The 27920-nt window shown below is 46.1% G+C and overlaps 2 protein-coding genes and 1 long non-coding RNA gene across 4 annotated transcripts in view; 1 reads left to right on the top strand and 2 right to left on the bottom strand.

Moving 5' to 3' along the window:
• The first annotated feature begins 536 nt into the window (after window positions 1–536).
• Window positions 537–27861, top strand: LGALS8 (galectin 8). 2 transcript variants are annotated; one of them, XM_070364753.1, is made up of 11 exons: window positions 537–693; window positions 3181–3328; window positions 13424–13512; window positions 14402–14612; window positions 16065–16184; window positions 17104–17160; window positions 17978–18004; window positions 18127–18249; window positions 18747–18835; window positions 19724–19889; window positions 22699–27861. In XM_070364753.1, the coding sequence occupies exons 2-11, from the start codon at window positions 3284–3286 to the stop codon at window positions 22846–22848; spliced, it is 1077 nt and encodes a 358-aa protein (XP_070220854.1). In that variant the 5' UTR covers window positions 537–693; window positions 3181–3283; the 3' UTR covers window positions 22849–27861. The 2 variants fall into 2 exon arrangements, with proteins under 2 accessions (XP_070220854.1, XP_070220853.1); XM_070364752.1 differs by lacking the exon at window positions 18127–18249 and having other exon boundaries at window positions 538–693.
• Window positions 10030–19736, bottom strand: LOC138986114 (uncharacterized). The gene is made up of 3 exons (XR_011463010.1): window positions 19607–19736; window positions 15679–15948; window positions 10030–10668 (listed from the first exon to the last, which is right to left on the bottom strand). It is a non-coding gene; the product is annotated as an uncharacterized lncRNA (long non-coding RNA).
• The window catches only part of HEATR1 (HEAT repeat containing 1), a 50528-nt gene continuing 48392 nt past the window's right edge, over window positions 25785–27920 (bottom strand). Inside the window, 2 exon segments of the mRNA XM_070364751.1 lie at window positions 25785–25923; window positions 26890–26998. Of these exon segments, the coding sequence (XP_070220852.1) occupies window positions 25835–25923; window positions 26890–26998 (198 nt within the window). The 3' untranslated portion in view covers window positions 25785–25834.

Below are 27920 nucleotides of genomic sequence, written 5' to 3'. Positions count from 1 at the left end.
CCAGCTATACTGAACCCATTTCCCCATCACTTTACTTACACCCGAAGTTGTGGCCCCAAACGGGGTGCTTCCAAATCAGGTTCTCTTTCATTGCACTGGCTGGACTCTGACCCCAGGCAGATAAGGAAGCAAACCTAGAGAAATAAATACCTGGCACCTACCCCGTTGACCCCCGCGACCAGGGAAGGTCAGAGACGCCTCCCCGCCGCCCCTGTCCGCGTGGAGGGCCTTTCGCCGGGTCCAGGGGGGCCTGTGCGGCGTCCACACCGGAGCTGGAGGCCGCGGACACGCAGGCGGAGGGAGCAGGTGGTCTCTCCTCTCTGCCGCACTTCCCGGCCCTCAGTCCCGACTGCAGGCAAGAGTCTGGGAATTTTGTAAACACACTCAGCCCCCTCCCTCTCTGCCGTCCCGCAGCAAGCCGGTCGCGCTCCGCGTCCCCAGGCTGTGCTGGAGGCCCAGCCCGGTGGCGGGCAGCATTGAGGCCGGGCCCCCAGCCCAGCGGAGCCGGGAGCGCGACCCGGACACAGACGCAAAGCCGACGGCGACGCCCGGGGCGCTCGAAGCGGGAAGTGGCGGCGGATTGACTCCTCTCGCTTCCGGTCGCCGCCCGCGCGCGCCCGGCCGGGAACGCGGACGACGCGCCGCTGCGGACCGACAGCTTCCAACGCTCAGCGCTGAGACGCCAGTCCCGGGGTGAGTCGTCCGGGGGCTGTCGCCGCGGTGGGTGCGCCGGCCGAGCAGGGGGCCGGGCGTTTTTGGCCCTGCATCAGAGTCAGAAGGTGGGGCTGGCTCCCGTCTCCCCGTCTCGCGTGTTGTCACCGCGGAGGATCCGGCTGGCGGCGGGCACTGCCCGGCGCGCGGCGCCGCAGGGATGAGTCGCGGTCCCGGGTCGCGGCCCCGGGGCCCCCGGCGCTGGCCCCGCTGCTGACCACCCCCTCCTTCGGGGCTGCCTTCGCACCATTGACCTCCCTGCCTGGGGCCGAGCGCCGCCTTCACTCGGTGGGATCGCGGTCGTTTCCTTCCCAGTGTTTTAAATGACGGGCTCTTCAAGTTGAATGGCAGACCTCCTTGGTCCTCCCGGACTCTGAACACTCTTTTTGTGAGATGCAGAGTCATTGACTGTAGGATTAAACGTTAGGGAAACGCAAGTCCTTTAACTGCTTCAGCATCATGATGGCTTCTTGGGATGCGAACCAAGTGTTAATTAATTAGAGCAGGACTCGTGCCTGTGGATGTTTCCGGGAATGATTGGTTTCACACGGGCCTATGGCTTAAATTGGATCACTCTCTGGTCGCAAGAAAATTCTGAATGTGGCCGTGGAAACTCTGTATCCTTTCTTTTTTGGTCGTCTTGATACTTTCCGAGTTTGATGGTGCAAAACAAAAAGTTTTGAGATTTTTGACTAACGTAGCAAGTTAATAGATTGCGGTCACATTTATAAGCCAAGAAGGATACAGTTTTTTTTTTTTTTTTTTTGCCAACTTTATTGGGGTATATGTGACAAACAGAAATTGTATATATTTAGGGCATAAAACTTGATGTTTTGATTACACCCGCTTATTTCTTACAGCTCTTTGATCAGAAATTAGAGGGACCAGGATGAGTGTTACTAGCTAAGTTAGGTGATTAGGGTGTCACAAGATAAGTGCGGGTGTTTGCAGTTTGGGCTCTATTCTCTCGGGAATAGCCCACTTCCAGGATACTTGAGTTTGTTTTCGGAGTTTCTTTCTTACAGTTTCCTTGTGTGCCCACCTACACTCCCTCTCAAATGCCAGCAATCATGTGTTGAATTCTCATGCTTCACATCTCTGATTTCTTTTTCTACCACATCTCTTTGGCTTCCTTCTTTATTAAGGGCTCATGTAATTACATGGGGCCCACTAGATAATCTGAGAAGGCAATGGCACCCCACTCCAGTACTCTTGCCTGGAAAATCCCATGGACGGAGGAGCCTGGTGGGCTGCAGTCCATGGGATCGCTAAGAGTGGGACACGACTGAGTGACTTCACTTTCACTTTCCACTTTCATGTGTTGGAGAAGGAAATGGCAACCCACTCCAGTATTCTTGCCTGGAGAATCCCAGGGTCGGGGGAGCCTGGTGGGCTGCAGTCTATGGGGTTGCACAGAGTCGGACACGACTGAAGCGACTTAGCAGCAGCAGCAGCAGCAGCACTAGATAATGGAGGACAATCTCCTTGTCTTGACATCAGCTGATTTGTAACTGTAATTTCACCTACAAAATCCCTCTTGCTGTGATTTAACATAACCACTCAGTTTGTTACATCCAGCGTTGGAAATGCAGGTTTTTTTCTTAATAGATTCAAAGTGATAGATGTGATCAGTGTGTATTGCCCTTTGGAATAATGATAGAATTAGTGGAAGTAAAATGTCAGAAGCTTTAGTTTTGTTTCTCTTTTAGTTCTTTGTCTTCAGGTCTTCCCTGGAGCTGTTAAATGTAGTACTGATGGGTCCTTTTATCTTGAAAACTGTTGCTGATCCTCCACACCCCACTTTTTTTCTAAGCCACAGGGAAGTTAATATTTGAGGCACTGGATTTTTTTTTTCTTTCAACTTGTTTAATTTGGAGGAGGAAGAGCATTCCCTTCTACTAATAACAATGTATAAAACTTCTAAAGCATGTGCTATTCCATTGTTTTATTTATTCATTTAATCCGTAGAATAAACCTGTGAGGTGAACACTATTATTATTCTCATTGTACAGATGAGAAAGTTTAAGTGAATATCTCTGATGATTTATAGGGGTATTTCCCACCATTTGGTTTAGTATTTTAATAATAAGTTTTCGTTTTTGTTTTTTTTTTTTGGCTGTGCTGCACAGCTTGTGGGATCCCAGTTCCTTGACCAGGGATTGAACCTGGGCCACAGCAGTAAAAGCCACTAGCCACTGGGAACTCCCAGTAATAAGTATTTCTAATAAAGTTTCCAAGTTAGAAATGTTCTACAGATATATTTTTTAAATTTAATATGTCCTGTCCTCATAATACAAAATTATTTAGTAGAGTACATTTGATAAGAGTTGGAGTCAGATCTTTGGTTGTAATAGCATCCTGTTATTTGATAAATATCAGTAAAATAATTGATATATTTTAAAAGAGTTATAATATGAAGAAAAATGGTGTATGCTTATTTTTCTTTCCCTCTCTTTTGATTTTACATAGGGCACGTGCCTCGGCTTCAATCTGGGAATTCTTTAAGTGAAACGTATTTAAAATCTTAGACCATACCTGGAAGAGAGCCCAGTCAACAATAAGGTGGAAGAGAATGATGTTGTCCTTAAACAATCTGCAGAATGTCATCTATAACCCGGTAACTGATCTCCACAATCACTTTTTGCCTGTGGCAGTGTTGAGAGCAAGTCCAAAGAGTAATATCAGATTGGCTGGAAAGTTAGTTCAGGTTTTTCAATAACATCTTACGGGAAAACTCAAATGAAGTTTTTGGCCAACCCAATTATTACCTGGGAGATAGTGGAGGACAGAGGAGCCTGGCATGCTGCAGTGTAAAGAATCAGGACACGACTTAGCGAATGAACAACAACAAATAATTACTCATTGCAGGGTTGGGTGGGGCAGAAGTGAAGTTCAGTAAACATAAATGGAGCAGCTGCTATGTGATGGAACTGCAGTGGGTGCTGACTCAAAGCCATTTCCAGCCCTTGCAGCCCCACAGATGCTTAAATTCAATATTCAGCTCTCCTCTCAGTACCCACAATTCGGCATCTGGGAATTCAGCCAATCGCCAATAGATAGTACGTATTTACTGAAAAAAAAAAAAAAAAAATCCAAGTGTAAGTGGATTCAGACCTGCGCAGTTCAAACCTGTGTAGTTCAAAGGTCAGCTGTACGGGGTGATGAGACATGCTGTGAATAAAGAACATGGAGGAAGAGCGATGGGAAAACCACTCTGATCGTGGTGGGAAGAAGGCTTAGACCATCATAAGATGTAATTTCCAGAGGGAATGGATTTCTTTCTGTACACGTTTTCATTTTCTTTTTTTAACTAGACCTGTTCGTGAGAAGTTCATTTCTCAGCTTTCCCTCTGCCTTTCAAATCCTGCTTGTTACTTGAGCAGGGGAATGTTCAAAGCCAGTGGTGAGCTGGAGAAGGAGAAAAACTAATAGTCTTGTGTGAACCTCAGGCCAGTTCAGGAACCCATGAATGTAATTGCTAGAATTTCAGTAATGAACTGGTTTCAGTTCCTGTGGTGGGAGAATCTTTAGAAATGTCTAGTTTCTATATGTCCGAAACTGAATCTTGAATTTACATCCAAGACAGAGTTGCTGCTTGTTTGGTTTGCTTTTGTTTTTTTTTTTTTTTTTTTTTTTTGGTAAACCCTCTGTAGGAGACTCCTGGTAAGAGTCCTTCAAGTAAGGCCTTCAGCCAGTCTTATTAGTGTAAGTGAGTTCAGTTTTTTGTTATTTTCTTTGTAGCTCTAGCTCTTTTTTTCCCCCTAACGTTTACTGTCATTGTGTAAGAATGAGGTACAACCACCATATAAAGCAAAGTCAGTTTTGGAAGAAATAGCCTTCATTTCTAGTAGGTTTAAAAACTACTTAAGTAGTTTTTAAGGAACACTTGCTGAACTTGAAGTCAGCTAGACATTTTAAAAGATTTTGTGCATCTCAAGGATTAAAAACATCTCAAAGTTGTAGACTTAACTTTCTGCAGAGATTGAAAGAAAAAAAGAAATATTCTCCCTGTCAAGGGGAACCGAAATGTAACCCTTGCTCAAGCCAGGAGAGGTGGATGGTCGGGTTAATGTTCAGCTCTGCCCTGCATCACAGAGACACCTTATTTGAGTGTTATTTAGAAAACAGTTTTATAACCTGAGATCTTCGCCTGTCTTGATACTAGCACACTGATGTTTGCTGTGGTTTCTGGGGTTAGCACCGTCAACTGCAGAGTTGAAACAAAAATCAGCTGACGTTTCATTACCTGAGGACAGGGCACTTGGAACAGATGCTGCATTCAGGACTCCTGGTGCCGTTCTGAGAATGGTTCATGACAGCATGTTTCCAGAGTAGATATCTTCCTGCATTCTGGGTATTTCCTTAGTGATCAGTTCACTCAACTGGCAAGTGTTTATGGAGTTTCTGCTATACTCTTCATTAAGCTTGTGAAGACAGAACTGCCATCTTTCTATTTTTATCTCTTTACATTTCTAACATTTTGGTCCACGTGTATTGTCTCTTATATGTTAAATTTCAGTTCCTACTGATACGAATTCTATTCATTCACATCAGTAAAGAAACATAGAGTTAGTTTTAAGGCATTTCTTATTTTGAGAGCATGAAGTACAGAATGTGTCAATTATAAAACTGAAGCTTCTTTCAAAATTATTTTTTAATGCATAATGTCTTTTTGAATAATATATTGGTTTGGCCCAAAAGTTCATTCAGGTTTTTCCGTCATGTTGTGGAGAAACCCAAATGAACATTTTGGCCACCACACTTGTCTGCATGGTTTGCTTGATTGTATAATTTCAAAAGTATAACTATTTCAACAATATATTCCAAATACGGAAGCAAACTGGATTGCCTTGAGGATGTCGAGTAGCCTTCACAAGGGCTTTGTCTTGGTTTGGGGCAGCTGTCACCAGCTAAAACAGTATAATTAAAATCAGTTCAATAAAAATGACTTAAAATATATTTAAAAATTATGGTAGACAAATTCTGTTCATATTCACTCTTGGAAAAGATTAAGTCAGTTGTATAACTGGCCTGTATAATTTTTTTCCTATTTAGTATATTTCATCGACAAGTTCAGTTGATAGAATTCCAAGACTTAAGAAAGTTCGGCTCACTTTTCTTTCCACTCAAATTGAGTGACTAATTTGGAAGACAGTATCTTCATACCAGAAGTTCCTTCAGTGAAATCTCTTGTTTGGCAACTCAATAATCTGCTTAAATATTTTATTATTGTTGTTTATAGAGGTCTTAGGATGTGATCAGGTGTGAGTTGAGAAGTTATTTAGAAATTAATCCATTTGGTTCTCGCTTTTAGTTAACAAGCCATTTGCTAATATTAATCCCACCCTGAAAAGCTCATGATTCCAATTTCCTTAGGAACCTTACTTCCACATTGATTCTTTTTTCCTTAGTATTCTAAGGACCTCCCTTTCTACCTTGCAGTTTAACCTTAAAACACAAAACGATAAAAATGTCTTTTTAAAAATCTCTGAAGATCCTTCCTATTTGTTCCCTTGTTCTTTTGCTAACTTCCTTCCTGAGACAGTCGATTTCTGCTCTATTGATTTCTGCACCATGACTCTGCATTTTGATCTTTTTTTTCTGAATCCTAATTTTTTGAAATTCCAAGTTGATATTGGCATATTGGTGATTTACAGGGTTGTGTTAGTTTCAGGTGTATAGCACAGTGATTCAGTTACAAATATACACATATCCATTCTTTTTCAGATTCTTTTCCCATGTAGCTAATCACAGAGTACCGAGTAGAGTTCCCTGTGCTATATAGTAGGTCCTTATTGATTATCCATTTTGTAAGTAGTAGTGTGTGTATGTTAATCCCAAGCTCCTAATTTATTCCTCCCTGCCCTCTTGTGTTTTTACCCGTAGTTTCATTTCTTTCTTGTCTTTTTACCACTCTCGTCTTCAGTGTCTCTCTTTATTTCTTTGCTGTCTTTTCAGTTCATTCAGTCGTGTGCAGCTCTTTGTGACCCCATGGACTGCAGCACGCCAGGCTTCCCTGTCCATCACCAACTCCCTAAGCTTGCTCAAACTCATGTCCATCGAGTCGGTGATGCCATCCAGCCATCTCATCCTCTGTCGTCCCCTTCTGCCTTCAGGCTTTCCCAGCATCACGGTCTTTTCCAGTCAGTCAGTTGTTTGTATCAGGTGGCCAAAGTATTGGAGTTTCAGCTTCAGCATCAGTCCTTGCAATAAATACTCAGCACTGATTTCCTTTAGGATTGACTGGTTTGATCTCAGGGACTTCTCCATAGCTCAGATGGTAAAGAGTCTGCCTGCAATACAGGGAACCTGGGTTCAATCCCTGGGTCAGGAAGATCCTCTGGAGAAGGAAATGGCAACCCACTACAGTATTCTTGCTGAGAGAATTCCATGGACAGGGGAGCCCGGCAGGCTACAGTCCATGGGGTCACAAAGAATTGGACACAACTAAACAACTGACACACAGTTTGATCTCCTTTCTGTCCAAGGGACTCTCGAGTCTTCTCTAACACCACAGTTCTAAAGCATCAATTCTTTGGCCCTCAGCTTTCTTTACGGTCCAACTCTCACATCCATACATGACCACTAAAACCATAGCTTTGATTAGGTGGACCTTTGTTGGCAAAGTAATGTCTCTGCTTTTTAATATGCTATCTCAATTTGTCATAGCCTTTCTTCCAAGGAGCAAGTGTCTTTTACTTTCATGGCTGCAGTCACCATCTACAGTGGTTTTGGAGCCCAAGAAAAGAAAGTCTGTCACTGTTTCTGTTGTTTCCCCGTCTGTTTGCCATAAAGTGATGGGACCGGATGCGTGGTCTTTGTTTTTTGAATGTTGAGTTTTTCACTTTTCTCTTTCACTTTCATCAAGAGGCTCTTTAGTTCCTCTTCACTTTCTGCCATAAGGGTGTCATCTGCATATCTGAAGTTATTGATATTTCTCCCTGAAATCTTGATTCCAGCCTGTGCTTCATCTATTTCTGTGTTGACTGATCACCTTTTGAATATGTGTGCAGTTTGTATATCGTTCTGTGACCTCCAGCTCACTTAGATGCCCTGCCAGCCCTTCAGGACCGTGAGTTCAAAACAAAACTCCCATCTTCTTTCCAAGCCAGTCTCCTTTTGTGGATGTCCATTTCTTTCAGTGTCCTTCCATGCTGCCAAGCCCCCAACAGTTTGAAGTTAATCTGTCTTCAAAATTTTAAATTCATTTATCCCAAATTCAAATGACTTTTCCTTATTATTATGTTAAAAATACAAAGAAAAGATATGTACAACGTTTTTAAAATTCAAGCAGTATTTCAGGATTTCATTAAAACATAAATTTTCCTCCTACCTTGGTGCTCATTTACCCTCCCTAAAGGTAACTTTTCTACCAGGTTTTTGTATATCCTTCCTGAGACTGTATGTGAATATCCAAGAGAGAACATATGTTGTGTGTATCGCCTTCTGTATACTGTTTCTTTACATGCATGTATCATATTGGATAAGCTGTGCTATACTGTGCTTTATTCCATTTAACACATTTTGGAGGTGTCAGCATAGAGTTTCCTCACTTATTTTAGTGGCTGCGTAATTTGCCCACTGTGTGGATGTACTGTGACTTATTTAACCAGCCCCCTGTTAAAGGGCTAGATCTATTTATGATTTTCCAGGGCTGTAGTGTACATCCTTGGAGGTGCAAATTTGTGTACATGTGCTAGTATTTTACAAGAGAAATCTATAAAAGTGGAATCACTGTGTCAGAGAGTATGATATCCATTTCATTATCTTTTGGTGGAGGCAGGAGTGAGGTCTTCCTTATTTTTCCATGTTAGAGACATCCCCTTTTTGAAATTGACTTCCTTGACATGCCTGCCCTGCTCTGTCAGATCCTTCTTTCTTCTTTCTTTTCTCACTCCCTGCATTGAAGTCTCCCACATACCCTCAGTTGTAATGATTCACCAGCTCAGTCATGCCCGTGGCTGTGATGTGTCCCAGTGAAAGGATGGAGAGCAAGAACCACAAAGGGGAGAGGCACACGGGGCCAAGTCCAGGGGATCAGAACAGGATTTCAAGGGTATCCTGCCAGTGCTGCCACAGGGGATGGAGTTAAATCTCCCAGCAGCTAGCTGTGACCGTGTGAGAGATTCTCTCCTAGGGAAGCTCATTAGAGACTCACCACCTGGGGTCTCTATTGAGAGATGTTGTGTAGATAGCATCTGCCTGCTGCTGCTGCTGCTAAGTCGTGTCAGTCGTGTCCGACTCTGTGCGACCCCATAGACGGCAGCCCATCAGGCTCCCCCGTCCCTGGGATTCTCCAGGCAAGAACACCGGAGTGGGTTGCCATTTCCTTCTCCAGTGCATGAACGTGAAAAGTGAAAGGGAAGTCACTCAGTTGTTTCCTACTCTCAGCGACCCCATGGACTGCAGCCTACCAGGCTCCTCCATCCATGGGATTTTCCAGGCAAGAGTACTGGAGTGGGGTGCCATTGCCTTCTCCGTAGCATCTGCCTAGCAGGTACCAAAACTCCAGACTCCCAGCAGGAAAGCAGGTGTTCAGCATAAATCATGTTTGCACAAACAGTTGAGGTGGGTAACCCCCCCTTCTCAGTTAGGGTGGTGAGTGCTCTCCCTAAATTCACGTTTCTTGGAAGGAAGCCTTTCAAAGCCAGCAGCCAGGTCTGCTGTGTTGACACCGCACAGCCCGTAACTGACCACCATTGAGACTTCGCTCCTGACTTCCTCTCTCAGTTTGTCTAGTACCTCTCATTTCATTAAGTCATCATCTCTTCTCTGACTGCTGAGTCTTGGCCATTCCCTTAATGTTGGTCCTGAGTCTCCCACTCCTTTCAGTGTATTTCCCCTTAGATGTCTTGCCAACCTTTCACACTAAGGGTATTCACAGCTAAAGTCGTCATCTTCCTTCTGAAATTTGTTTCTTCCACAGTTTTACCATTTTAGGTGGGGGCCCCACGTAGACAGTTTTCTTTGATATAGCTCAGTGTTTATCTTCTCCCACCCCCACCCCCTCAGCGTCTGCTGCCATCAGCGTGGATCAGGCTCTTATCTCTCTATGCCAGGCTTACTTGCTGCCAGGCGGCCTCCCCGATATTCCCCGGCCCACTGGATTGTTGTTCCCAATCCCACTTTTGTCTTGTTAGTCTAAAGTCCACCTCTAACTCTGTCTTTAGCTGCTCCCTTACTGTTTACTGTCTCCCGGATAAGTTTTGTCTTTCCCTGCCTCTCTGCCTTCGTAGCTGGACATTTCTACCTGAGCTGGCTTCCTTCTCCTTTCTGCCTAACTATACTTTTTCCCCAGGTCACATCATACCTCATTCATCAGCTGTGGCCACCTCAGTTACAGCTCTCTCTATATTTTTCTGAAGCATTTATTCAACACTTCCTTCCGGCCCCGTTTTTGGGAAGATGTGGACTTGGCCAGGGCTGGTAGTTGCAAAAACAGAAGCCAGCTGCTAATTTGAGCAGAAGAGGAATTTATTAAGTGATGTCAGCAGGCTGGACCAAAGAACCAGGCTTGTCACCGATGTCATCATAGACAGCAGCCCAAACCGGGCTCAGGGCTGTTGCCCGCAGCGGACCAACCGTCCTCTGTGCCCTGGCGGTGCCGCCGGCGCCTCTGCTGCCCCCCTCGGCCCAAGTGAGCACTGCAGGATTCTGGCTGCTGCTTGTCATGACGTCCAGCTTAGAGTCTGAACTGGAGGTGCTGATGGACAGATCTGCATCGTATGCCTTCATCACAGTTTGGATGAGTGCTCATGTTCATAAGATAGAGGGTTTCCCAGCTGGAAGGAGGTTCTGATTCGAACAGCTGTACAGAGTGTCACGTTTCCACTAATCATCTTTTGGAGGGTATCTGACTTCTTCCCAGCTGTATCATCAGCTCCTCCTGGATGGACGGAACTCATACTTCTTTCCAGCTGCAGGCTGCCTGACCCAGCCCTGGTGTAGAGCAGACATCTGATGAATGACATAAAAGGCAAAGCAGTATGAATCCGCTGGATGTTCAGGCAGGTTAATGCCAAACCTGACTAAGGCTTAAGTTTATGACACTGTCTCCAGTGTGTTCAGGTCTGTGTTGTATTGTTTTATGTAAATTATTTGTGAAACATCAAAGCCTCAAAGCTTGGAATTGCCTTGAAAACAGCACCCTTCTCCCTTTCCACAGGAGCCTATTTGTGAGGGAGTAAGTGGGCTGAGGGGCTTTTGTTTCCTTCATATGGTCCAAAAAAGTTGAGTATTGCTGATGGCTCAGCAGGTAAAGAATCCGCCTGCAATGCAGGAGACCCTGGTTCATTTCCTGGGTCGGGAAGATCCCCTGGAGGAGGAAATGGCAACCCACTCCAGTATTCTTGCCTGGAAAATCCCATGGACAGAGTGGAGCCTGGCAGGCTACAGTCCATGGGGTCACAAGGAGTCAGACATGACAGAGCAGCAGCAGCAGTGGTATTAATATAAATTAGGGTGCATTCCTAAGTAGAAAGCATTAATATGGAAAACAAACAGCAAATGGCCCAAATTTATAGCACAGTTGTTTCTCAGACTGATACAATAAAAAATTTGTGGTAATAAACATTATAAATGCTTATTATATAAATCTGGAAAATATACAAATATATAAAGAAGAAAATTAAAATCTCATTCCTCAAGAAAAGTGTTGTAACAGTTTTGGCTTACTTCTTTAGTGTTTTCTCTTTCCTTTTTGATGTTTATTATTAACTTGGTTGAGACCACACTGTATGGAGTTTTGTAGGCTACTTTCTCAGTGATAATTATTTCACTAACAGTTCTGTGTTATTAAATATTCTGCATAAATATAAGTTGTGCTCAGTTGCTAGTCATGTCCAACTTTTTGGACTGTAGCCTGTCAGGCTCCTCTGTATTCTCCAGGCAAGAATACTGAGGTAGGTTGCCATTTCCTACTCCAGGGAATCTTCTGGACCCAGGGATCATACCTGCATCTCTTGTGTCTCCTGCATTGGCAGGTGGATTCTTTACCACTGAGCCACCTGGGAAGCCAAAATATAAGTTGAAAATATAAAAAAAAATTGAAGTTACAAAAACGGTTCTCATTTTATTAAAAGATATACATCATGAAAGATGCTGCTGTTTATTCTTGCCTGTGGCCAAGAGACTTCCACGTTCTCTATACACAGAAACCATCCAGTCTGATGTGTGGCTGTGGCCATGCTCTACACATCTGTTATATTTTTCCTTTTCTGGTTTGATGCCCCGTTCATCTCCCCCACGCTGCCCCCAGCAATGGCTGTGACACCAGATGGTCACTGGCTTTGGTGATTTCTTGTGCTACTGCTTAAGGCAGCAACACTCTGTTCAGCAGCTGTTTAGTTGCCACGCCTGTCAGAACCCAGTTTCCAGAATGGTGAGAGCTCATTCATTCACCAAGTGATTGTTGATCATCGCCTGACCTCTGTCCTGGGGGTGTAAAGATGATGGCTAGGTCCTGCCCCATGCAGCTCAAAATCTAGGCATATGTTTGCACAGGAACAGAGTAATGAGTACCATGATGACCCTCAGAGGGGGCTGACTCAGTTGGCCCAGGGAGTCTGGAAAAAGCTTCACACAGAAGATTGTGTTTGAGATGGGATTATATGGCCTCTTTTGTTTCATTTCTTACTTCTTGACAGTCAAAGCTACCTTGATCAATTTTAGCATAGATGTCATAACCCAGGTGAGCTTGGTATGCTGGTATGCTGGTGTCTGGCCTGCTTGTCTCGGTCGGTCAGAGGCTGCAGATGGAAGTGGGATGTGGTTGGGGTGCAGGAGATGCAGCCACATAACCAGTGGTCAGGGAGGATGGTGGAGCCATCCAGGGGAGGGGAGTGAGAAGATCTGATCATGTGTCAGGCCCCAGACAAAAATGCTGGGTTCCAGGTGAGGAAGGGGCAGGTGGGAGACCCGAATCCTGTGTGGGAACCCCTGTCAGGGCCCAGGCCTGCACCCTGGACCAGGCGAGGTCTGCAGATGCCATGTCTTGAGAGACCCACAGGCACCCTGAGTGCATCCTTCTGACCGTGCAGGTCTCTGGTTCCCATGGGGGGTGCGGTGTGGAAGCCCAGTGGGTAAGGTAAGGCACCCAGTCCCAGGTATGGTGGAGCGGCTTAGTGGAGTGCTCTCTGCAGGCAGTGCGTGCTTGTCATTGTCTTCTTCAGCGCTAGAGTAGGGCCTGGCCTGGCCTACATCATGTTGGGATCATCCCTGGAACCTTAGGAAAAACAGAGGGGCAAGGTGTGGCATTTCATACAACCCTTTGCCAGATATTCCCAGGTGGCTCAAGTGGTAAAGAATCCGCCTGCCAAGGCAGGAGACTCAAGAGACGTGGGTTCAGTCCCTGGGTTGGGAAGATCCCTGGAGGAGGAAATGGCAACCCACTCCAGTATTCTTGTCTGGAGAAACCCATGGACACAAAGCCTGGTGGGCTACAGTCCATGGGGCCACAAAGAGGCAGACACACTGAGCATGAACACACACTCCAGCCAGATAAAAAGTACTGGAAATAGTATGTGTCTATTTCTAAAGAATCCAGAGTGGTTTGCAGGTGTCCTGCTGTCTCTAAGCTACGTTGTTCCTGCTCAGCTGTTTGAATGTTGAGGACTTGGAAAAATGCTAGGGTCTGAGCAAATTCATGTGCAGCCTTTAAGAGTGTAGTCCTTTGATTTTGTAAGTGACCATTTGTTAAAATTATTTTTCCTAGGTAATCCCCTATGTTGGGACCATTTCTGAGCAGTTGGAGCCGGGAACATTGATTGTACTACGTGGGCATGTTCCTAGTGACTCGGACAGGTAAAGTCATTGTGTTAGATGAGAACACAAGTATAGTGCATCTTTGTGATTGTGGGACAACAGCAAATAATGTAGGAGAGACCATCTGGGTACTTGAGGCTGATTTTGCTTTTACAGCAGCCTTGGCCAAGGTGCTGAGGAACCTGGAATGAAAAACTGAAATACAGGTGATTTGGATTTTTTTATTGCTGTGAGTCTGACTTTAGTGTGCAGAATTAGAAACACAGCTAGTGGAGGGAATTGTGGTCAGATGACAAGGACGTGGCCTAGTTACAGTGTAACTTTCGCACAGCATCTCTTCAGACCTGTCCAGGTGGTTTTATCTAATGCTTGCCTTGGGCACAAAGTCTGGATGAGCAGTATCAGCTGGAGTTGGACTTGGCTCTGTATGACTGACGCCCGAGTAACAGTGGTTTAAATAAGAGGCGAATGTGACGTCTAAAGGGGACAGCCCAGACGGCTGAAGGCCGTGCCATTGAGCTGGCAGAGGCGGGACCCCCTTCCTGCTCGCACCCGCTGTCCCAGGGTGATGTCTTCTTTCTCACGGTTCCTGGAAGCTGCGGCTCTGGTCCTCAGGTTGTTTCTGTAGCTGCCTGGGTCCATATGTGGTTTTGGGGGGGAAGATTTGGGGTGGACAGAAGACAGATGTCAACTGACTGTTGAGGCTGTTTCCTGTAGTTTTCCGTGAATTCTTCCCTTCCACCCCGTTGGCAGAGCTTGGGACTCCTGGGCCAGCCCTCCTGCAGGGAGGCTGGGAAATTAGGTGCTTATTCTGGGCCGTTCCGGCCCCCTGGTGGGTGAGCAGCGGAGTGGACGGGGGTCAGCAGGCCTGGGTTTCCACGCGGCCGCCTTCCTGAGTCCCCACGTGGCCCGTCTCTTCCCTCCACAGGTTCCAGGTGGACCTGCAGTGTGGCAGCAGTGTGAAACCCCGAGCGGATGTGGCCTTCCATTTCAATCCACGCTTCAAAAGGGCCAACTGCGTTGTCTGCAACACTCTGAGAAATGAGAAGTGGGGCTGGGAGGAGATCACCTACGACATGCCTTTCAAGAAAGAGAAGTCATTCGAGATCGTGATCATGGTCCTGAAAGAGAAGTTCCAGGCAGGTTTTGGAAGGTGGAGGTTGACTCCTCACTCATGACAGTGAGCATGAGGGAAGCCCTTCACACACGTGAACTCGCCCATACATCTCCTAAATCCAGAGGAAGGGTTTGGCTTTATAACTCTCCTCAGAAGTAGGGCACGGCGGGTACCTTCCCTTGAGGTGGGCACAGCCTGGTTCCTGTGTCCCTGCTCATGTCACCATGCAGGTCCAGTGTGACTGGATCTTTGCTGGATTGTTCTCCTTGCAGGACTGAGTTCGTTCTGAACTGGCTCAGGCTTACACTGATGATGGAGAGTTAACTGCAGGCACTAGAACCCTGAGTGTGGGGGAGTCTGAACTGACAGACACGGGATCCTGTCGTTGGAGTCGGGGCCAGGGGGGTTGTTCAGTTCCGTCCTGTGCTGCCTCGTCCCGTAGGATCCAGAGATTCTAACCAGAGGAGATCTTAGAAAGCCCACGTATCGTCAGGACTGCTGAGCACTTTATCCCTAGTGTGTGCAGAGGTGGAATGTGGTCCCGAGGCTGCTCCAGCCTGTGGAGCCTCCCAGAGCAGAGACTTGACGGCACAGAGGGAAACATTCCACCCGAGGTGCAGACCCCTCTGACCTTCAGAGCCTGCTCCCACCATCCCTCCTCCCCAAAACCTCCCCCTCCCCCCACCCCTCCCTCTTCTGGCTGTTGGAGTCCTTGCGTCTGTATCATTTTTTTTTAACGCCTGTCTGTACTGTTGTGCTTTGGTTTTTTTTCCTGCCTTTCTTTTGCCTTCCATTGGGATTTGCAGCTCCCTGAGGTCTGAGACCATACTGTGTTCTGCGTGTCTTCCTGACACTCCGTACACGTGTATTGGCATCTGGGAGGGAGGAAGAAGGAGCCCGGAGCACTGGTGCCCTCTCGGTCAGGCACTGGGCTGGAGTCTCATGAGAGGGACGGGGTCATCTCCTCCCAACAGCAGCGTCTGGAGGGCGCATGCTTCCTGCTCACAGATAGGAATTTCAGAGAACTTGGGTCATTTGCCTGGGTTCATTCATTCAGCAAATTACCCAAATGTGTGTGGAGCACCTACCTTGTGCGGGGTGGTCTCCAGAGTCTGGTCCTCAGGACAGCAGGGTGATGAGGTCGTGGGGCAGGTCTCTGCCAGGGCTCATGGGCACCCAGGGTGTCTCATGTACAGGCCTGCTACACACGGGGATGTGGTCGTGTGTTCACCGATGTGTGATCCATCTGGAGAGAGTGTCCCTGGTGCTCAGTCAGAGGAAGAACTCAGAGGAAGTTAAGCGTGCTGTCTGCTGTGGTTGCTTTCATCACAGTTTGGTCAGACGTGTCATGGGGAGACCTGTGGGAAAAAGTCTCAAAATAAATCTGAGTCAGCAGATTTAAACTTGGATAAATTAATAAAATTCATTTATTAACTGCTTTATTGGAGGGGGCTGTTGTCTTCTGTTTGTTCAGGTGGCTGTCAATGGAAGGCATACCCTGCTGTATGCCCACAGGATCAGCCCAGAGAGGATCGACACGCTGGGCATTTACGGCAAAGTCATCATTCACTCTGTGGGCTTCAGCTTCAGCTCGGTGAGAGCCCTTCCATAGGGGGCGGGGGGGAGGGTGGTCTGGGGGTCTTCTTTGGTGACATTTTCTGATGAAATGGTAGGAAACATCTTTAACTAACATCATCTGTTGAGATGAAAACAGTGTAAATATATCCCTCACTAGTGTGTTAATTTCTTAGAAGTAAATATTCGGACTGCTGCTGCTGCTAAGTCGCTTCAGTCATGTCTGACTCTGTGCGACCCCATAGACGGCAGCCCACCAGGCTCCTTTGTCCCTGGGATTCTCCAGGCAAGAACAGTGGAGTGGGTTGCCATTTCCTTCTCCAACGCATGAAAGTGAAAAGGGAAAGTGAAGTCGCTCAGTCGTGTCCGACTCTTAGCGACCCCATGGACTACAGCCTACCAGGCTCCTCCGTCCACGGGATTTTCCAGGCAAGAGTACTGGAGTGGGGTGCCATTGCCTTCTCCAAAATATTCGGACTAGTAGAATGCTAATCATTGACTAGAGCTTTATTGCCTGTAGATCTCAAATCTAGCATGGTTCTAACAAAAAACCCAAAGTGATAACCATGAAACAACCAACCAACCTTTTATAGCTGGAGTGGGGGTATATTTCCTTGACGTGGGAGTACCGTGGAGTAGTTCTCTCTAAAACTGTTTCCCAGCAGTGGGATGTCCAGTTGAAATTGCTAACCTGCCCTCCACAAACAGTAAAACAAATTACAGTCTCGAGACTGATTCATTCGCTCAGTCTTCACACTTGTTCTTACCTCTGTAGCTTTTGTCAGTTTGGTAGTAGGAGAAGGATGCTAATGTTCCTGCCTTTTTGGATATTTGCATATTTTCCATGTTTAGTACCATTTATGATTTTTTTGATATGTCAAGAAGATTATATTTACAATTCTGATGGATGTTAAACATTAATCTGAACTTTTTTTCAGGATTTAGGAAGTACCCAAGGATCTACTCTGGAACCAACAGGGATAAGTAAAGAAAATGTAAATATTAAATCTCTTAAAGTTTAAAAATGTCTAAAAATGTCTTTTTTAGTTGCCATGTAAATTTGGTGGCAGGCAGGCTGAGTTTTTTTTAAGTTATGTTTTTAATATGAAAACTTACATTTTTAATATGAACACTTATATTTTTAATATGAAAACATGTTTTTAATGTGAAAACTTACATTTTTAATAATATGCTGGAAGTTGAAAATTGAGGCATATACTTCAGGGTGCCGGTTGCATTAAGTTTTGCTGTTTAAACTCTGATCTGACCACTCCCCACCAATCTCATGTACAAAAAACTTTCTTAACTGCCGAGTAGGGCTGGCAGGAGGTGTTTATACCTAGTGAGCACAACCAATGCATCAGTAAACAACTTCCACGTTTCCACTTGTTCCCCATGGAAACAAGTGCAGTTCAGACCTTTTAGCTGTTATTAGTGGAGAAAAGTGAGGTCTTAACTGATCTCAGCACGTTCATAAGCAGACTCTAATCTCAGCATCTGGGGAGCACCCTGGAAAGAAGTAAAACATGTTTGACCCCGTGTGTGGCCTTTGGAAAATGCTTAGCTCACGGTGGAGGTTACAGAATTCAGACGATGAACTGGACAGGCAGACTGTCCGCAGCCTGCGTGGCAATCTGCAGCTCCCTGCATGTGTTCAGAAGGCACTGGCACCTACATGTCCCCTGCCCAGTGCTGGGCAGGCCCTGCTGTCCCAGGCTCTGAGTCGTACAGCCAGGAACATCTGATTGCTCATGTTATACCGTTTATTTCTTGCCTGTCACACATTCTCCTTTTGTCTTTCTTTTTCAATAGGTACAAAAGTCTGGCGGGTCACAGCTTGTAAGTATTTTTGCTATATAACATGTGGAACCTTTTTATAAGAGTGTCCAGGAAATGAAGTTTAAACCTTGGAAGACAGCTTCACTTATTCCATACCTTACTGCAGAACTGTTTCCCTACAGCCTAGTAATAGAGGAGACATTTCTAAAATCGTCCCCAGAACTGTCTACACCAAGAGCAAAGGTTCGCCGGCCAATCACACTTTGACTTGCGCCAAAATACTACCTACCAACTGTTTGTCAAAGGTTTGAAGAGCCAAAATTTTCCTAATTCTGTGTAACGAGTTAAGTGTTAGTTAGCTGGATGTGTAATCTCCACCCTCAGTCCAAGCCCGAAGCAGCCACTTGGCGCTGGCATTGTGTGTCATGGACGGAGAGCAGGTCCCTGAGCCCCGAGTGTGTTTTTGTAACTGCCCCGGCCTCGGCCGCCTCCCCTCCAGGCTGGACACAGAGCACACGCCAGACCCCAGCTGAGGTGACTTCTCAGAGGGAGTGTCACTCGGAGGCTCAGGGCCCTCCCCACATCCGTTCACTTCATGGTCTGAAACAGCCTCATGGAGAGTCTGCTGGGAGCCGGCACAGTGCTGACGGCCGGGGACCCCCGTGGGACCAAGGCAGACTCATCTGTCCCTTCACGGGGGTCACAGGGTCACGGCCTTTAAACATGTCCCGGTGTCTTCAGGCAGTTCTCCCACAAGATCTCTTTCTGAGGTTGCCTGGCACTGACTGGGGTTTCTTTGCAGACTCTGCCGTTCGTAGCAAGGTTGAACTCCTCCATGGGCCCTGGACGGACCGTCGTCATAAAAGGAGAAGTAAATACAAACGCCAAAGGGTCAGTACCGTTAAGTGACCTTGAAAGTGCGGATGCGGCTGTGCATCTCTTACCCTGTCACGGCAGTCTCGTGAGGTGCAAGTTGGGCTAGCGTCATAAGCTTCATTTGAAAAATAAGACGGTTAAAGCCAGAGGCAGTTAGACTGCTAAGGACAAAGTTGGTGGCAGAGCCCTAGGCTTTTTGTGGCTAGACAGGAGGGTGGCTTTTTGTCCACAAGGCACGCCCTCGCCTTGAACTGCAGGGCAGCCTACGAGAGCAGATCAGTTCTGTCAGGACTCTTCTTGTCATGGACTTACAAATTCCTACTCTTATAATCTTTTCCAGAGATGTGCAGAGTTCTGAAAGTTTGAAGTGCGAGCTATTTTCCCAGGTTGCACTAGTGGTAAAGAACCCGCCTGCCAGTGCCGGCAGCACAAGGCTCAGGCTCAGTCCCTGGGTTGGGAAGATTCCCTGCAAAAGGAAACGGCAACTTGCTCCAGTATTCTTGCCTGGAGAATCCCATGGACAGAGGAGCCTGGCGGGCTGCAGTCCAAGGGGTTACAAAGAGTCGGACGCGACTGAGCACACACAGTACCCTTTGAAGAACAGAATACTTGTAAATGTTGAGAGAGCTTCTGCTTTGGAGGGACCCTATTCCAGTGACAGATGTGATCCTTCGGGTCACTTATTCTAACCCAGTAATTTTTTCCCAGTCGGATCTATAAACACTGATTTTTAAGCTTTCCATATTTTCATTTTGCAAATAACATACCAATGGTATACTGACTCACAATTTTAAACATCACCTTCGGTGGCATTCCTGGGTCTTTGAGTTTAATCCTTATTGTTAAAACGGCACCCCTCTCTTTTCCTTGGCTAATTAATTTTTTCTTTAATTCTCTCAAAAGCTTTACTGTTGATCTGCTGTCAGGAAAATCCAAGGATATTGCTCTCCACTTGAACCCACGCCTGAATGTGAAAGCATTTGTAAGAAATTCTTTTCTTCAGGAGGCCTGGGGAGAAGAAGAGAGAAATATTACCTGTTTCCCTTTTAGTCCTGGGATGTACTTTGAGGTGAGATGATTATCTTCTTTGAAAACAGTACAGGAAAAAGAATCCTGGGGGTAGGGGTAGGATAAATTGTCCATCCTGGGCTTCCCTCATAGCTCAGTTGGTAAGACTCCACCTGCAATGCAGGAGACCCTAGTTCAATTCCTGGGTCGGGAAGATGCATTGGAGAAGGGATAGGCTACCCACTCTTGTCTTCTTGGGATTCCCTGGTGGCTGAGCTGGTAAAGAATCCTTCTGCAATGTGTGAGACCTGGGTTCAATCCCTGGGTTGGAAAGATCCCCTGGAAAAGGGACAGGCTAACCACTCCAGTATTCTGGCCTGGAAAATTCCATGGACTGATAGTCCATGGGGCCAAAAAAAGTCGGACACGACTGAGTGACTTTCACTATTTAAATCAAGTACAGCTTAATATGTGGAGCTTGTGTGTGGTTTTGTTTAGCTGGAGACTGTTATTTTGAATGCCATTTTGTAACATAGGTAATCAGCACAAACGGCCAAGCCAGTCGAGTGCCACATTATTTACACTGGAATTATCCAATGTTTGTTTTCATGATGACAGTTTCTGTGTAGCCCCTATTAGTTAATAGGAATTTTAACAGGAACCTGGTCTCAGGGCTGAGTAACATGTTGAACCCTAAGTGACCACGAGGACATGGGAGCCGAGACTCCTTGCCCTGTCGCCTTGGTGACATGCAGCTGAGGTGGCAGCACTTTCTAAAGCGATCCTGCTTGTGTGCCTTCAGAGAAAGACACATTTAGACCACCAGGACTTGAAGGCGTGTAGTCCTGAGCCCCCAGAGGTGGAGTATCACAGCACAGCCTTTCCCCAGGTGTGCTTCCAGGCTGCTGAGCCCAGTCTCCTCGATGTGTCGGATGCCACGTGGTCGGCTGGGTACCCTCACTAGCTCACGTGACTGACTCCTCATGTGGTCGCTGAGGGTCACTGATTTCGGTCATGCCTCCGCATTTTAAATTGTCACGTGCTCTAGACAATTGGAGCTTGCCAGACTCCTCAGAGTTGCTGAAAGCATGAACATCAGGCTGAATAAAAGGTGGCAATTTGACACTAGTTTTATTAATAAGTTCCAGTCTAAGGCATGCCCTGGTGTGTGTGGAGTAACAGACAGAAATGAGCCAAGCACAGGCTCCTGAAAGTGATGGATACTGGTTTGGGATTCAGAAGGATGTGGGTACACTGCATTTTTCAGATGTTGCGGACGTATGGACAAGTCGCTGGAGGTGGGAAGCGCCGCCCCAGGGTTGCTCACTTGGCAGGTGTCGGCGTGTGGGTGACGTGGGTTCCCTGAAGGAGCGGTGGACGCTCTGGAAGAAGGTCGAGGATTGTGTTTGATGACTGGGAACTGGTGTCTTCTTTTTTGACCTGTTTGAGCCCCAAGTTTGCGAGTACTGCATTAGTATGAAAGAGGACAATAATAAATTCTCTTAAATAGTCTTTTCCTGGTCTTCTACTTCAGGAAGGGTAATTGACGTCATGTTGGATCATTGTGGTTTTTCGTGGGGCTAATTTTTTTCATTTTAAAAATGTCTTTCGGTTCTTTAACTTCATCTGTGAGCTCTTGTTTTTTATAAATTCAGTTGGCACAGTACCGTGTCCAGCAGGCTGTGGGCCACTTATCTCCCATTGTTAACATGCTGGCTCTCCACTTGCTCTGATGTCCCATAGAAACTCTTCACAGTGTCTGCCTAACACCAGCCTGTTTTCCCTTCTGAGCTTGTTGGGGTGGTGTGTCCTCTGTTCTGTGGAGATTGTTAAATGTTCACCAGAGAAGTCTTTCTGCCTGGTTCAAACTGGGGTTTCCACCGTTGTGGGCACAGGACCCCCAGTCACGGATAGCTCCCCCAGTTCTCTACATCACCCTTCTGCCTTCATCTGTGTCAGTTACTGCTGTTATCCATGGAATTTCCCCCTTACTAATCTCCCCCAGCAGTCATTTCTACTAGTTGTATCAAAAGAAAAAAGACACTCAGTTTGCTGCTTTGAGGATCCAGACTTTGTGCCTCTGTCTGCCTCTGGGGCAGAGGCAGGGCGCGAGGGGAGAGCCGTGGACTCGCCCTGCTGGGCTGTTCAGTGAGGGTGGAGACGGGGTGGAGTGAGTGGCTGGACTGGCATGGGGGATGGTAGCAGGGAATAGGTTGAGGTGGACAAGAAATTTAAAAGGACTGCAGATTCTTCTGTTAACTCTGAAGGGCTAACACCAGTGATGACTCTGAACTGCATCTCTGCCAGAATGCAGAGGTTCATAGAACAAGGAGCTTTGACCAGCGTTACAGAAACAGTGTGCTGAGTCGGGGTGGGAATCAGAGTCACCAGGCAGCTGTGCAGTCCCCTCCAGCTACCCTAACCCTCTGGGATTTAGTATTTTCTGAGCTGCCCCAAACCCAAGTTTGAGGCAGAGAAGTGAGGACCGAAGCCCCTGGGTTCCTAGCCCATGGCAAGAAGCAGCTCTCTCTCCTTCAACTGAGTTCCCATGTGTCTTGAGGAAGGCGACTTCCCACTTCACTGAGAGCCGGGGCAGGAGTGGGTGCATGCGGGGCAGGAGCGGGGGACCGAGCGACCAGCGGGCCTCAGGCCATGGTGAGGTTCCAGGCACGTGAGAGCCACTTCCCTGAGTGGGACAAGGCAGAAAGTGCCACCACCAGATACGCGTTCGTCAGAGCTTAGAAACCGTGGCAGGGTGTCAGCGCTGGCAGGCTGGGAGAAGAACTAAATGGTGTACTTTTTAACACTCTGTGTGCAAGACACAAAACCTTCTAAAGCCTGGGGAACCCTCGTGTGTGCTTTCCTTCCAGATGATAATTTACTGTGACGCCAGAGAATTCAAAGTCGCGGTGAACGGTGTCCACAGCCTGGAGTACAAGCACAGGTTTAAGGAGCTGAGTAAAGTCGACACGCTGGAGATCAACGGCGACATCCACTTACTGGAAGTGCGGAGCTGGTAGCTGACACGAGGGCTGTAAATGCTGAAATACAGCATGACCTCGGTAACACTGGCCTTGGTAAAATGCCTCTATCCCGACATGCTTTCTATACATTGTTAAAGTCCTTAAGTCCCGCTGGGTGTCCTCAGTCCCTGCTGCGCGACTTGCCGAGCCGAGTGAGAAGACTGACGCCACAGTAGTCACAGCCATTACTATAATGGGCTTTCCTGCTCTCCTCTGCACCTTGACTGCCTCTTGTAAACCTACTTTGCATTCAGCAAGTATTTAGGAAGTGCCCACTGCAACAGAGAAAGCCAGCCTGCACTGAGCATTTATCTTTCCACGTGTGCTGGGAGCCAGGGATACAGAGTGGGGCGCGTACATTCCCTGTTCTGCCAAGCTCTGGGCCACTGTTGCTCCTTCACGCACTGGACTCACCAGGGACTTAGAAGGATTATTCTATTAAGTCTCCTAAGGGCACAAATTTATAGGTGACACTTCCTCCAGTGCTGGCTCAGGGTTTGATTGTATCCCATAATTGGGAGGTTTGATGTTGATTTATGTCTGGAGATTTTCTTTAGCATGATAAATATCTAGCTCTGCGAGTTGGAAGCATTACCAAATGATTAACACTTTGAACTCTAAACGCAGCACAATGATAAAGGCAAAAAGCAAAGCAAAACTGAACCAAATGGTGTTGAAATTAACTTGACATCAGTCTCAAGGCCACTGATTTCTGTACCAGTAAATGCATATTTTAGAATATTGGAGTTTCGAGTGAGCCAGAGGTCTCCTATGCACATACTCTACAGAGAGTGTAAGGTAGACAAGAGACGGTCTCAATCTGTAAAATGTCTGTGGGTAACAAAGCAGTGTCAAGATCAGATTTAATGGCTGTTTATAAAGCAGGCCCCATCAGTAAACTGCAGCAGCCGAGACCAGTCAAGTGGAGAGGCGCTGGCATTCTGCCGCTGGTCAGCGCGACCAGCACTGCCTCCGCCGTCTGAAGACGGGTCCGTCATCGTTAGTGACGGAGATCAAAACGTTGTTCTGCTTTTAGTGATTAAAATCAGGACCTGTATCAGCAAGTTAAACTGTTGCATTTCTGTAATTTTTGTCTATTATTCTTTGAAGCAAGTTTGGCAGAAGTTCTTTGTAGAATTCTTACAGGTCAGATCTTGTTACAGGGAATTTCAGAGGTTTGTGAGTGGGGGAGGGAGAAAGCTGAATCAGTCGCATCATTTTATCATGTTAAATTGCTGGGCTGAATTCTGCCAGGATTTGGGGATATTTTCATAACAGTTTGTGGTTAGATATTATTTGTATCCATATATTGCAGAAAATACTATTACCAATCTTACTCCTAAAGGTACTCAGTGTGGACGCTTTTAGCACTTAATTCTTTTCCATCTTTTCATGTTAATTTATTATGTGGAGTCTCACCAAACTCAAAAAAAAAAAAAATAGTGGAGGTGGGGATGTTGGGAAAGCTGTACAAGGCAAGAAGGGTCTAGACTCCCCAGGGTTATTTTTTTCCTTCAGAAAAGAACATCAGAGGGCCTGGCAGATGGCAGAAACTGTGGACCACTTAGAAAAAAAAGAAAAGCCCCCTTACCTTGTTTTCTTTTATTCTTAACCACAGTACGTTTTCCTTTTATGTGGACAGTACTAAGAGTTCTTTGATAAATATAAAATCTTAAGATCATTTGTAGAAAATAAGCTGTTACCATTTATTAATAAATCCTGTTGTGACATTTCTTAAAGAGAAATACGCACTCCTAGCAAGCTCTGTCTCCAGACGCAAACCAGCCTTCTGCTTGTCACAATTCCACACTAAATTTCTATATCAAATTAGATCAAGGGCTTTCAGACTTTAACAAAGCTATGGAACAGTTCTTAGATGCCTTAAAAATTTAAAAGGCATCAATTAATGTCTTAAACAAAATAAAGGCAGATTTAATTCTGCTTGAGTGTTCACTTTCTAGCTTCACCATGACATGGTATAGAGAGAACTTTAAAGCTTTGAAAAAATTCTTTTATTTACTTTATTCCTCAATTCTTGGTTAACTGCCAATGGAAATGTGAGCACATCTAACTGGAGGGGCTCCTTCTTGCCACCGAGTGTTTCAAGGCCCTGGCTATTTGTAGGATCATTGGGTGTGGTGGTTCTGTAAACAGTCTATTGCCTCTACCACCCCACCCTACCCCCAAGAGACTGAAGGATAAAGGACAGTCCAGAGTAGAAGATGCATTCCAGAACGACCTGCTCTGTGGGGCACACACAAAAAGTAAGACTGAAGTGTTATCCACCCAGAACGAAAAGTCAAAATCCAGTGGCTTCAGGGCTGAAAGCATTCTTGTTGGGTGCTAATTGTCATTTTCTTAAAGTAAAGAGCTGCTTTGAGTGAAATCCCTGACATGGATACCATGCAAAAGCTATTCCTTTACCATGAACATTCAGGTTTTATAGTCCAAATGCAGGTTAGCTTTGAATGCTAACATTAAACATGTATGTAGTGACAGTAACATCAATCAAGAGAGACTGTAATAGGTGCTGGGGCTTCCCCGATGGTTTATCGGTAAAAGAATCCACCTGCGATGCAGGAGACTGGGGTTTGATCCCCAGGCTCGGGGAGATCCCTTGCAGGAGAAAATGGCAACCCACTCCAGTATTCTCGCCTGAAGAATCCCATGGAAAGAGAAGCCTGACGAGCTACAGTCCAAAGGGTCCCAAAGACTGAGCAACTGAGCACACACTACGCACATAGTCAATGCTGAAACAAACACAGCAGTCTGTATAAAAATACCACGTATCATTTACTCTCTGTAGATTCTGTACAACTGGCAGGAAAGGCTTCTGTGGTCGCATAGATCAGGAGGGAATTTTGTAAAGAAGTCCAAGTAGGGTTAAGGCACCAAAAGTAATATGGTCCTGAACACCCAGAATAAAGACATGAAAGAGCAGTCTGATCTCTGACCAGAGTACGAAATACCCAAACCCAGAGTTTCAGAAGTAGCCCTGGAGAGGCTCTCCCAGGATGGTCTCCAGCTGCTGGATGGTCTTCTGGCACTGGCGCTCTACCTCTTCACATTCATCTAAAAAAAAAAATCAGGTCAGTCTTCCTGCCTCGGTTCTCGTCAGCCTGGTCTGCACATCCTGCTCTCGCTGCGAGTCCCTGAGTCAGGAGAGAAGTGAGCACAGTGCTGAGGCGGAAGCCATCCTGAAGTCCCTCCTGCCTTTCTCCTTCCTGCCTGCCTCCCCTTCTTACCGTCTTAGACGAAGCGGACAAAGACCCCAAACAGTGGTGCACAAATGAACATTCCAGACACCTCGCAATGCTGCTCTGTTTAGTCATTCACACAGCCCCGCCGCGGCGGGGGAACAAAGGCACAGGCACCTGGCTGGGATGTGCAGTGAACGCCAGCGTGAAAGCATCAGTCCTTGCCTCCGCCACCCCTGCTCGTATCTGTACTACTTCCTGGGCTGCATGGTAGCACCATGCTCACTCTGCTCTGTGTGCAGAGCTGCACAAACCTGAACTTCAACCCCAGTTCCACCTGTCACACTTGTTATCAGATTAGTTAATCCTGTTAGAGCCTCTAGTTTTTTCCTTTATTAAAAAAAAAAAAGAGGGGATAAGGGCATGTGCCTGGTGAAGATTAATGAGCTCATCCACACAGAGTAGAGAGTAAGTGCTGGGCATTAACAGTGCTACTCCACTGTATCCTTAGTGGCACTGGATGTTTTGACATCATAACCCTGCATCTATGGGCCAAAATATTCAATCATAGTCATGTATGAGGTTAAAGCAAAACAACATTATAGTCTGTACTGTCAGCAAAAAACACAAAGGTAAAGACAGTAAGGATTATGCTGTAAACAAATCTCAAATGAGGAGGAGGTGTTTGCTTTCTAACTGTTCCCTCCACCCCACTCAAAACAGGAGCTCAGCCTCCAGGCAAAGGGCTGGAGCCAAGAGCTCATCAGTTTCTCCAAACGCGCGTTCCCACTAGGCACATTCCTACAGAGGTTTAATTACTTCTTAGAAGTTTGGGAATTACCTTCCATCAATTCAGCTAAGAACGGAATGGATTCTGGTAACAAGACGATATAATTCTCTCTCAGTTTTTCAGCCAGTGCTAACACAGTTATCAGAGCAGCAAATCGAACCTGAAAAGATGAAGAATCATTTTTTAAAAACCAAAGAACTATTATAGCTCTGTTAATTTATGATCTAACTTGAGACATGCTCTGAATCTTAAACTGTTATTTCACTGTCTCCATTCAAGCTTCATCTTAGCATACCAGTTCATTTAACAGTTTGAGATCTGTTTTATAACATGGGCAACCTTGTAAGTCACAGCCTTTCAATCTGTGTTCTAGTACTGCAGGCCTTTCATTTGAATGCTTTTTTTTTAAAATAACATTTTCCTTAAAAACAGTAAAAAAAAAGCCACATGCAAATTGGAGTGTGTCATCAAATGTGACTGCACTGGAGCTGCTGGCTGGCCTGGCTGATGCCCACCTGGCGGGCGTGTGTCCCCAGCCACTGCAGGCAGGACTCCTGCCCTCAACCCCGACTGGGGTCACCATGTGGAGAGGTGAGGGGCCGCAGGCTCCTCAGCCTGACTAGAAGACACTGACTGTGTCATAAATGTCCTAGTTTTGGAACTTAAAGATTGGAGTGCTGCTTACATGTCTTGTCTGTGACAAGGAACCCAAGCAGCTGTTTGCTTTGTTAGTCATTCACTCTGAAACAAAAGCCATCTTAGTCCTCTTTCTGGTTTGGGGTAATTTAAAGAATATCTGGATACAGCAAAGTGAGATGTTTAAAAAACATTTGTAACTGCCTATGTTCAATCAGGATTTTCCTGATCTGGTACAATCAAAACATGTTACAATAAATCTAATGCAGAAACTTTGTAAGAACCTACAATTTAAAATGTAGGGGTACACTGGAAGAGCCTCATTGTTTCCATTACTTCCAAAAAACTAAATGTTGTGAATTTCAACCAATAAATCTATTAATAGAATTCTGCTTCGGTCTGTTTTATCCACTGAAATTCCAGTGTAATAATCAGCTTGCGAAATG

This window comes from Bos mutus, chromosome 28 (assembly GCF_027580195.1).
Source record: "Bos mutus isolate GX-2022 chromosome 28, NWIPB_WYAK_1.1, whole genome shotgun sequence".
Taxonomy (NCBI): domain Eukaryota; kingdom Metazoa; phylum Chordata; class Mammalia; order Artiodactyla; family Bovidae; genus Bos; species Bos mutus.
This window is presented reverse-complemented; position numbering and strand designations above follow the sequence as displayed.